At 58.5% G+C, this 11310-nt stretch overlaps 3 protein-coding genes across 3 annotated transcripts; 2 read left to right on the top strand and 1 right to left on the bottom strand.

The window, feature by feature from the left end:
- Positions 1-33: 33 nt before the first annotated feature.
- GLRG_01756 (60S ribosomal protein L19) lies at positions 34-7375 on the bottom strand (the record flags this gene model as incomplete). The annotated part of the gene is made up of 12 exons (XM_008093090.1): positions 34-166; positions 244-1079; positions 1158-1787; positions 1904-2092; positions 2289-3067; positions 3137-4210; positions 4430-4505; positions 4562-4840; positions 4898-5113; positions 5178-6256; positions 6305-6996; positions 7089-7375. The coding sequence occupies 12 exons, from the start codon at positions 7373-7375 to the stop codon at positions 34-36; spliced, it is 6270 nt and encodes a 2089-aa protein (XP_008091281.1).
- Positions 7376-9083: 1708 nt separating this feature from the next.
- Positions 9084-9437, top strand: GLRG_01755 (uncharacterized protein; the record flags this gene model as incomplete). Its single annotated transcript, XM_008093089.1, has 1 exon — positions 9084-9437. One exon carries the CDS (start codon positions 9084-9086, stop codon positions 9435-9437), a length of 354 nt encoding a protein of 117 aa, XP_008091280.1.
- Positions 9438-9639: 202 nt separating this feature from the next.
- Positions 9640-10413, top strand: GLRG_01754 (uncharacterized protein; the record flags this gene model as incomplete). Its single annotated transcript, XM_008093088.1, has 1 exon — positions 9640-10413. One exon carries the CDS (start codon positions 9640-9642, stop codon positions 10411-10413), a length of 774 nt encoding a protein of 257 aa, XP_008091279.1.
- Positions 10414-11310: the final 897 nt, after the last annotated feature.

The following is an 11310-nucleotide window of genomic DNA, read 5'->3' as shown; positions in this document are numbered from 1 at the left end:
ACGGTTCCCACGGACTGAGTTCCCGTGGGGAACTCAGTCGATGTTGTTGCTCCCGTGGAGTCCCAGAGTAAAGTAGTCGTGACGAAGCTGGCGCCGCTGGGAGCAGGGGTCGTCGAAGCAGATGCCGTGGGTGTCTGAATGATGACAATGCCGACTGATGCTGTGCCTGTGGGGAACAACGTCGTCGTCTGAGTTCCGACACCACCGTAGCCGGAAGATACTGTGATAAACTGGGTGACGGACGGGGCTGGTGCGGAAGAACCCTGGGCTGATGAGATGCCTGCCTGGGTAGGAACCTCGACAAGGACAACACCAAGAGCCTCAGTGCCGCTCTGAGGCAACGTAGTCGTGCGAGTAACGACGCCAGAGTACGGCGATGTGACTGTGATGTAGCCGGTGACAGACGCCACCACACGGCCAGACTCGGTAGGAGTCTGGATGAGAACGAGACCAACGCTGTTGGTGCCTGTTGGCAGGACAGTAGTGGTCTGCGTTCCGACACCCCCGTAACCGGTAGAGACGGTGATGAAAGAAAGAGTAGGGGCTGTCGGAGCGCTGGTGGGCGCGAGGAGGTCTGACTGAGGCGTCTGGACAATGACGGCGCCGACGCTGCTCGTTCCCGAAGGGAAGATGGTGACGGTGGTTGGCACAGAGCCCGTGTAGCCCACGGTGGTGGTGACAAAGGCCACGCCAGACGTAGGGAACGGCGTCTGGATAAGGACCGTCGTAGGATCTCCGCTGAATGCGGGTGCCAAAGTCGTCGTCGCCAATACAGAACCGAAGAAACCCGTAGTGCGGGTGACGACCGAAGCCGGAGCAACGGCGGCGGAGGGATCTTGGACAATGACTGTCGCCACACCGTTGGGATCGGTGCTTGCGGGTGGGAGAGTGAAAGTGGTAAGCACCGATCCAGGAATAGTGGTAGTGACGAACGACGTCGCCGAGACGGTGTTGGTTGTGCTCTGACCAAGGGAGAAAGGCGTCTGAATAAGGATCGTGCCCGTGGGGTTTCCGCTGCTCGGCGGGATGGTCACGGTGTTTGTGATAGAGCCGGGGTATCCCGACGTCAAGGTGACGAACTGGACAGAGGACGACGTGGCCGGGATCACGTTGGACGGAATAGGCGTAAGAACAACCAGGGTTGTCGGGTCACCAACCGCCGAGGGCGTAAGGGTGAGTGTGGATATGGCAGAACCGGCGAAGCCACTCGTCAAGATGACCTGGTTAGCCAGAGCGCTGGATGCGCCAGCTCCCACTGTCGGCGTCTGGACGAGAACGTCACCGACCGTCTGCAACCCGGTCGGTGCCAACGTAGTCGTACGCGTAATGCTTCCATCATAGCCCTCTGTGCGGGTAAGAGCAGGAACAACACCAGCAGCGGCAGAACTGGTCGGGGTCTGGATCAGGACGGTGCCAATACTCTCAGTACCAGTAGGGAAGATAGTAGTCGTCGTGGGCACCGAGCCTGAGTATCCGGTGGTGACGATGTTGAAGCCGATGGACAAGAGAGGCGAGGATTGGGTAATGGCGGGCTCTTGAACAATCACAGTGCCCGGGTTGGATCCAGACGGGGGGATCGTGACGGTAGCAGGCACGGAGCCGGTCCCGGTAACCGTTGTGAAAACGAAGCTACTAGGAACTTGAACTTGTCCTTGAGTCTGGGTTGCGGCGGGCTCTTGAACAATCACAGTGCCCGGGTTAGATCCAGACGGGGGGATCGTGACGGTAGCAGGCACAGAGCCGGTCCCAGTAACCGTTGTAAAAACGAAGCTACTGGGAACCTGGGGCTGGGTTGTGGCAGGTTGTTGAACAACCACACTGCCTGGGTTGGTGCCCGACGGGAGGATCGTGACAGTGGTGGGCACAGAGCCGGTTCCAGCAACAGTTGTAAGTATAAACCCACTAGGAACTTGGACCTGCCCTTGACCCTGGGTCGTGGCAGGTTGTTGAACAACCACACTTCCCGGGTTAGACCCAGATGGAGGAATTGTGACGGTAGTAGGCAGAGAGCCAGTTCCAACAACTGTTGTAAGAACAAAACCACTGGGAACTTGGACTTGTCCTTGAGCCTGGGTTGTGGCAGGCTCTTGAACTACCACACTTCCTGGGTTAGATCCAGATGGCGGGATCGTAACTGTGACAGGAACGGAACCAGTGCCAACAACTGTTGTGAGAACAAACCCACTAGGAACTTGTGCCTGTCCCTGCGCCTGGGTTGTGGCGGGCTCTTGAACGACTACAGTACCTGGAATGGATCCAGATGGCGGGATTGTAACAGTAGTAGGTACTGATCCAGTTCCAATAACTGTGGTAAGGACAAATCCACTAGGAACTTGGACTTGCGGTTGGGTTGTCGCAGGCTGCTGAACGATGACGCTGCCCGGGTTGGTGCCCGATGGCGGGATTGTGACAGTAATGGGCACTGAGCCAGTTCCAGCAACCGTCGTAAGAACGAAGTCACTTGGCACTTGGACTTGCGGCTGTGTTGTCGCAGGCTGCTGAACGATAACGCTGCCTGGGTTGGATCCAGACGGCGGGATCGTGATGGTTGTGGGCACTGATCCGGTCCCAGCAACCGTGGTGAGAATAAAGTCACTTGGCACTTGGACTTGCGGCTGTGTTGTTGCAGGTTGTTGAACAATGACACTGCCTGGGTTGGTGCCCGATGGCGGGATCGTGACGGTAGTAGGGACAGAGCCAGTTCCAGCAACTGTAGTCAGGACAAACCCACTAGGAACTTGGACTTGTGGCAGGCCTGTGGCAGGCTGTTGCACAATGACACTGCCTGGATTGGATCCAGATGGCGGGATCGTGACTGTAGCAGGAATAGAGCCAGTTCCAACAATAGTCGTGAGAACGAAACCGCTTGGCACTTGGACCTGGGGCTGGGTAACGGCAGGCTGTTGGACAATGACACTGCCCGGGTTGGTACCCGACGGGGGAATTGTCACAGTGGTTGGCACTGAACCAGTGCTAGCAACTGTTGTAAGAACGAAACCACTTGGCACTTGAACCTGAGGCTGGGTAACGGCAGGCTGTTGGACAATGACGGTGCCCGGATTGCTACCTGACGGGGGAATTGTCACAGTGGTTGGCACTGAACCAGTGCCAGCAACTGTTGTAAGAACGAAACCACTTGGCACTTGAACCTGAGGCTGGGTAACGACAGGCTGTTGGACAATGACGGTGCCCGGGTTGGTACCCGACGGAGGAATCGTCACCGTGGTTGGCACGGAACCGGTGCCAACAACTGTTGTAAGAACGAAGTCGCTCGGGACGCTAGGGGCAGCGGTGGCCGCCGGTCCCGTCGTCGGGGTCTGGATCAGCACGATTCCGGCGGAGTTGGTGCCAGTGGGCAGGATCGTAGAAGTCGCTGCCACGGGGCCTCCGGTGGAGATTGTGACGAAGATGTTGGGCACTGCGGTCGTGCCAGCGCCACCGGCAGAGGTTGGCTGGACTGCGCCTCCGGAGAAGAGAGGCGTCTGGACGATAACGGTACCAACCGTGTCGGTTCCGATGGGCTGGAGCGTGATAGTGGTCGGCACGGCGCCGGTGAAACCCTGTTGGATGGTTGTAAAGACGCTCGCTGGAGTCGAGGGCGATTCCGTGGGGGTCGGGAAGGGAGTTTGGACAACCACAATGCCGGAGCCACCTCCGGAGGGCAGCACGGTGATAGTGGTGGGAGCCGTTCCGGTGAAGCCGATAGTAGTGGTCTGGATGATGTTGACCTGGGCCGTCGGTGTCTGAATCAGCACGATGCCGAGGGAGTTGGATCCTGTTGGCGGCAGGGTCGTCGTCGTCGGCACGGAGCCGGAGTAACCCTGCACAACTGTTGTGAACTGAGCGGCGTTCGAAGCGCCAGGCAGACCGGTGGTTGGCGTCTGGATGACCACAATGCCCACAGAGTTGGTGCCGGTGGGGAGGAAAGTCTGGGTGGTCGCCACCGGCCCTCCTTGAGTCACGGTGATAGCGGACAGGCCTAGAGGCGGGTTGCCGCTGGGGAAGATGGTAAGGCCCGGGATGCCGATGCTTATGGGTGGGATGCTGATGATGGGAAGGCCTCCGGGTGGGATGCTGACGAGGGGAAGGCCGCCGAGTGCGTTGCTGACGATGTCAGGGTTTGCCCCGCGGTCAGCATCGCCTCCTGACGGCGAAGGCGTGAAGAGGGAAGAGGGGACCTGTACGAGTACCGTTCCTACAGTGTTAGTACCTGTTGGCAGCAAGACATTGGTTAGTGCGGAGGCTCCTGAGAAGGGAGCGGTCACCGTCGTGAATGGCACTCCGGGGGGGAGAGTGAGTTGAGGGGCAACTGCCGGGTTAGTAGGGGTGAGGATCACGACGGTGCCAGGACTGTTAGAATCGGCTGGCGGAACGGTAAAGGTAGTCGGTGCCGGGCCGCCAAAGCCAGACTGTATCGTTGTGAAAGTACCGGCCGCCCCGGGTGCCGGGTTCTGCTGCACGCCGCCGGCGCCGCCGCTCTGTTGCGGAACTGCCGGGCCAGAACCCTGAGTCTGCTGTCCCGGAACTGGGCTCTGCTGTCCTGGGACCTGGCTCTGCTGACCTGGAATTGGGCGTTGCTGTCCCGGAACTGGACTCTGCTGTCCCAGAACTGGGCTCTGCTGTCCTGGGACCTGGCTCTGCTGACCCGGAACTGGGCGTTGCTGTCCCGGAACTGGGCTCTGCTGTCCCGGAACTGGGCTCTGCTGTCCTGGGACCTGGCTCTGCTGACCTGGAATTGGGCGTTGCTGTCCCGGAACTGGACTCTGCTGTCCTGGAACTGGGCTCTGCTGTCCTGGGACCTGGCTCTGCTGACCTGGAACTGGGCGTTGCTGTCCCGGAACTAGGCTCTGCTGTCCCGGAACTGGGCTCTGCTGTCCTGGGACCTGGCTCTGCTGACCTGGAACTGGGCGTTGCTGTCCCGGAACTGGGCTCTGCTGTCCCGGAACTGGGCTCTGCTGTCCTGGGACCTGGCTCTGCTGTCCTGGAATTGGGCGTTGCTGTCCTGGAACTGGGCTTTGCCGTCCTGGAACTGGACTCTGCTGTCCTGGGACCTGGCTCTGCTGTCCCGGAATTGGGCGTTGCTGTCCTGGGACCTGGGTCTGCTGTCCCGGAACTACAGGAGGCACACTGGCCGGCTGGGTCGCCAGAGGGTTAGAGAGCACCACGACGGTGCCCACCGTGTTCGTCCCCGCAGGAGGGATAGTCAGAGTGGCGGGCGTTGCGCCTGCAAACGACCCAGTGAGGGTAGTGAAAGAAACAGGCAGAGCACCCTGGGGAGGACCCGTCGCAGCCGAACCTGCGGAGCTCGGCGTCAACACCAAGACCGCAGGGGCGCCTCCAGCGCCGTTCGTGGGCTGGATAGTCACTGTCGTGGCTTGCGATCCCGGGAAACCAGCTGTGATGGTGTTGGCGGGCTGAGCGGCAGCCGGTGCGGCACCACCGGCGCCAGCAGGGCCAGGAACAACGGGTTGGTTCGTGGGGGTCAATACCAAGACCTGGCCGAGTGACTGGGTTCCGGACGGTGGCAAGGTGATGGTGGTAGGCACAGATCCGGAGAATCCACTGGTGAGTGGTGGAAGGGCCCGTTGGGGCGCCGGGTTAGTACCCGCTGCACCCGGTGCACCTGCAGCATTGGTGGCCGGGTTAACGACTGGGTTCGTGGCAGCCGGGTTGACGGCTGGGTTCGTGCCGGCCGGGTTGCCAGCAGGATTGGGAACTGTGTTCGGGGCCGGAGAGGCCGCCGGAGTTGCGGCGGGAGCCCCGCCGGCAACCGAGTTGAAGCCGGCGGGCCGCTGCTCGACAACGGTGGCAGCCGAGTTGTCTCCCTGAGACGGCAGTGTCACAGTCAGAGGATCCGCCCCGTCGAACTCGCCTTGGATAAGAACACGGTTGGCCGACAGGGCGGCAGGCTGGCTCGTCGCCGGGTCATCTCCGCCGAGGCCCGGGGCAACGAGAACGAAACCGGTCTCTGCGGCGGCGTCGAACGGCGGCAAAGTCGCCGTCGCGCCATCGCCAGGGACAGGGAGCGCGGTCACTGTGTTGAGAACGCGTGGCTGGGCCACCTGAGACGCGGTTTGGACAATGACGGTTCCCAGCGTCGGGTTGCCGGCGGGCACAACCGTAAGAGTGACCGGGATGGTTCCCGTGTTTCCGCCCGTGGTGATGGTCGTGAACGGGCCGGTGAATGGGGTGGCGGCGAGCTGGACGAAGACACGGCCAAACTGCTCGGTGCCGGTGGGAGGAATAGTCAGCGTGACTGGAGTGTCCCTGTTGTTGCCGCCGGCTGTGATGGTGCTGAACGGACCGGCGAATGCTGCAGGACCAGCCGGGCCGGGTGTCTGGATGACCACCGTGCCGACACCCCCAGAAGTAGGGAGAATGGTAAAGGTTCCCGCCTGGCCGTTCGCGTTGCCGATGGTGATAGTCTCCAGCCTGGCGGGGAAGACCTGGGGGGCTCCGGAAGCCTGGATGATCTGCAATCCCTGCGCGCCGCTGGCGGTCTGTCGCACGTTGGGCAAAGTGATGATGTCGGGATTCACACCGACGTTGCCCAAGACGGTGATGATGTTCTCGGGCCCAGTTACCGTGATGGTGAAACTGTCGAAACCCTGTTCATAGACTGTGGCTTGAGACCTGGCCGAGTCCACGACGGTAAAGTTCCTGGGCACTCCTTGAGCACCACCGACCCTGACTGTCGTCGCCGGTCCGGTGAATAGTTGCGGGAATGAGCCGGCACTGGAGCCTGTTGGAGGGGCAGTCAAACGGATCGAGGATGGACTGGCGCCTGGGATTCCGCCAGTGAAGGTGGCCGCCGGCGATCCTACATTACCACCAGCCGTGGGCGCTGTAGCACCGAAAGGGGTGTAGACCAAGTACGTCCCGATGCCGTCCGGGGCCGTGGGGTATACTGTGATTGTGCTCGCCACAGAGCCAGAATGGCCACCCCTGGTGATGGTCACGTAGGCGTTGGGAGAGGAGTTGACTTGTTGCAGGATTCTGGTTCCCGGTTAGCATGCGAGCTTTCCTCCCGGTAATGGGTTCGAACAACTCGCGGTGGTGGATGGACGGCTTATGGATGGACGGCTTACCTAGTAGCCTGGGAATTCGTGGTTCCCAGCTTGTCGATTTCGGTGACCAAGGTCACGGGTGCATTGGTGATTGTGAGGGTGATGCCATCGCCAAGCACCAATGTGGTGTTGACAGGCAGGTAGGCGCTGATGTAGATGGGCTGCTTGACGATCAACTGCACCGGCTGCACTTCAACGGACGTGATGCCGGCAGGGCAGACGGGGTTGTCTGGGAACTGAGGCAGCGCGGCTGCGAGCCAGGACTGGCCGGCGGCGGCCAGCAGGCTCATCGCTCGTACGAACCTCATGATGAAAGGCGGTTGCGTGATGCCAGCACGATAAGCTCAAGGCCGTTGTCCTAGACACCAGGTCTGAAAAGCCTGACGGCAGCAATGGGCTCGCTCCCGGGTGTACAGGTCTTGGTTGCGTAATCAAGAGATGATGTTTTCTTTGCTCTCTTCCTTGTCGATGGGAAGATGTGACGGTTGTCTGTGAAAAGCTAATGGTCGCTATCTCTCATGCTATTTCATCTCTTGGGATGTTCGGGAAGCACCACTGCTCCGACGGTGGACAAGCAATAGAGAGGAGACAATAAAGCCAACGGAGTCTTGTCTTCAAGTATGTGGGCGCCTTGGGACAGATATTTGCCAAGGCTCGGTACGGCCACGATACTTGTCGCCTTCTCCTTTTCGATTTAGAAGTGGAAAAGGTACTGTACTGCTCTCGTTGCCGTGAGACTGTTTCGTGCCTGGTGAGCGGAATGACTTGTATTGGTGTGGAATGTCGCTCCTATACACCTATTGGAGGAGGAATATGAAGAGGAAGAGGAAGATCCGGTGGGCCCACGCCAGGTTGAGTGACAACGCCTTGTCCGACAGATGTTTTGAGTTGAGATTGTTCCCAGGTTTCCGGTACTTACGAGGTGCAAAAGGAGGAAGATATTAGAGCTATGGGAGGCGAGAGAGAAGGGGGGAAGCAGAGAGGGAGGGCATTCCGTGGCGAAAGTGTATGACGGCCCGAGGAAGTCATCGTCCATACCATCCGGGCACAACAGAGCTCCCCATTTCGCAAGCAGGGGAAACGATGACTTGCTGTTTCCATGGTTTCCCCGTTTGATGGCCGGTTCTAGCCATAGCTCCTCGTTCCGATGAACTATGTGCGCATCCCGGAGGAGAGATCTAAGACAATTCCGTCAACCAAGAGCTCTTCTGTCGTTCCGGGAACAGCGACGGAATGCTCCGGGATTGCCAAGTACAATGAAATGTAGAAATCCCCCCTCCCCCAAACGCTGACAATGCCATTGTTGTCGCCCGTCGAGCGTGGTGGTCTATGGAGACAGAGGCATGTGCAGATGTTGCCGCTGCCAACACCAAGGAAACCCTGGCAGAAGATGGCGCGCGCACCCGTGGTTGAGGTGACAACAGCCGTCCCTCGCCCTAGACCCTTCATGATTTCCAAGCCGGAGGAGAGGGATGCTATGGTTCCTATGCTCTCCGGGGTTAATCACACTCGCTAGTTGTTGGCATGTCTTGGATGATTTGCATCTTCTCTTACGAATGCGTTACCGGGGGAAACTTTGCAGTTCCATGATTGGGCCGACGCAGTGCCCTTCAAGGGGGGCTGAAGCCAATCTTCAACAGAAACGTCGAAGCATCTGGTGTAGTTGATCTGTTACTGGCGACGGATCATTTCTTCCGCCCTCTCACGGTTGTTAGGGCCCATTTGGAGGCTTCGACGCCACGGCTGGAAACGAACACAAGCGGTAGGTTTGGTCGAACGGGAGATGCGGGATGCCGAGTGTGTCTCGCGCCGGTTCTGCCAAGTCTGTTGCTATCATGTTTAGCTTCACAAACACACTCACTGCCTAACGACGGGAATGACAGATCATCTTTTGACTACCAGTGTACAGTTGCTAGTGCGCAGAGTCACCGGGAGCCTCTGGTTGGTCATTCAGGCCAAGACATGGCACGCCATGGACTCTAGACCCAGTCCTTTTAGATCAATGGAACCGTTCTCATGGAGCTTTGGCTTCCGATCAAAGCTGGTCGGATCCGGTTGACTAAGATGACATACAAGCGCCCCCTCCCCGGGGCGCTTGAGGCGACCTACCGGGCCGCCATGTCTCTATCCGCACCCGGAACGGGGCTCTGGAGGGAGGCTATGCCTTTGAGGCTTCAGTCAGGCGTCATCACGGTTGCAGATTCGCAAAATCTTGACCAGTTTGCTTTCGGCTTTGGCCTCCCTCGGCCCACTCCTCATCGCCGTTGGAGCCAGGCCTCGACGGCCTTTGTGGCTTCCGGCCGCTACGTAGAGATTTTCGCCCTCGCCCGTTTGTGGACGATAGAGTTGGCGTCCTTTGTGATGTTATGACCGGAGATGGACGTCATATGACATTTACGTCTTGGCGACCGGCTCCATAGAGGCATCCATATACGATACCGCGCCGGGCCTCCTCGAGAATGTCCTGATATAGGGTTTGTCCGCATTCCATCTCCATCTCAACCCCTTTCTGCTCTGGCTGCATCTGAGCAAACCACCCCCCTCCCCCTCCCTCCCCCTACCTCGCCCAAATATGCTTCCTTACATGTTTGCATTCGCCGCCGTTGTGTCTGGCGCAAAGGTCCAGCGGAGACAAGACAGTTGTTCCTCCACCATCACACTATCCACTCTCTCCGTCACCACTGTAGAACCGATCTCGATCTACATCTTGCCCGGCCAACTCGCTCCGACGGGGACCAGCAACAACGAGGAAGCCGTTACCATCGTTTATCAGACTGTGTATGCCACATTCTGCCCCAACTGTCCAGGGGGCTTGCAGGCACAGACATATACCGTCACACAAACATGCACCGGCAACATCGCTTCATGCCGGCCACTCGGCAATGTCTTGCCTGCGGGCTTCACAACGACGCAGGCCACCTGTACCGACTGCCCGACTCCCTTCAGCGCGATCCTGACTGTCCCGACTCCTGAACCGACCGACGTAGTCGTTACTGAGACAGTTCTCCAAACCATCACCGAGCCCAGCCTGACCACCACGCGTGCTGTCGTCCGAACTTACACGACCGCGCCCGCCTTGCCCACAACCGCGCCCTCGTTATCTTCGATTAGCTACAACGGCCGCGTCCAGACCTTTGACGTAGGGAACTTTGCCGAGGCCATCACCGCGACCGCCACGGTTATCGTGACGCAGGAGAAGACCGCCACCGCGACCGTGACCGTGGACGCCAATGGGGACTTCAAGCCGGTCGGCCTCAACAGCGGAGCGGGACGGCTTGTCTCCTCGGACAGGATATTGGTGTTTGGCATGAGCGCCTTTGTTCTTTTGTTGCTTGCTTCTTCATGACCGTCATTGAAGGTCCGGAATTCGGGGGAGGCTTCAAGATATTACAGACGAAAAAAACCCCGCGAGCGTGGTAGTTTGGGGTGTTATCGGTTATCCTTGGGCCCAGGTTGTGTCCACCTGTTTTCCCAACAGGCCTTTCAGGCTCATCTCAACTTTTTCCTTTTCCATATTTAATGCATTAACACCTGTCAAGTTCCAGCATTTAAGAGCATCCGGGATAGTATCATACACGGGGGAAGGGGTTTGGAAGAATGAATATCTTTGTATCTAGACATAGTCTTTTAACATTACGGTTCCATCGCTTCGTCACCCCGCCCATCGTGAGGTTCTTCATCGGCTGGTAGTGGTGTCTTTATGCTCTCTGTCCTCCTCACTACGCTTATTGCCCTCCTCCTCCAGCTTTATTCTCTCCTAAGCATAGAGCTGTGCAGGCGTAACTATATGCTGGATGTAGTTTATTGATAATCAAGACCCTGAGAGCTGCCCATCCCAAACCACTCAACGACGGCACCGGTGTCTACAGAAGCCTGAGAACAACCACGTTGTGTGCTTCTGGGGAGGGGAGATAACCCCCTCGGTCTCTTCGGATACTCCCCGCATTAACCCGTCTTTCGGGCCGGATGACAAATACAAGTCAGCAAGCACTTGGTGTGAGACACCGTCCAAGGTACTTTCATCACTGGCCGGAGTCTCACGCTTGCCATCATAGCTTCGCCTTGCCTGCGCACATGACGTGTGTGAAGATCTGAGATCTGGATCCGTTGAAACGAAAGATAATGTCTTGCCTTATGATGATCCGAAAATACGATATGAAGAAGCACTCTTTCACCATGTCAATGCCGTCGCCACGCCTTCTTTGTGTCGACGGCTGCACTAATCCAGGCGATCGCTTGACGA

This window comes from Colletotrichum graminicola, assembly GCF_000149035.1.
Source record: "Colletotrichum graminicola M1.001 genomic scaffold supercont1.7, whole genome shotgun sequence".
Taxonomy (NCBI): Eukaryota; Fungi; Ascomycota; class Sordariomycetes; order Glomerellales; family Glomerellaceae; genus Colletotrichum; species Colletotrichum graminicola.
This window is presented reverse-complemented; position numbering and strand designations above follow the sequence as displayed.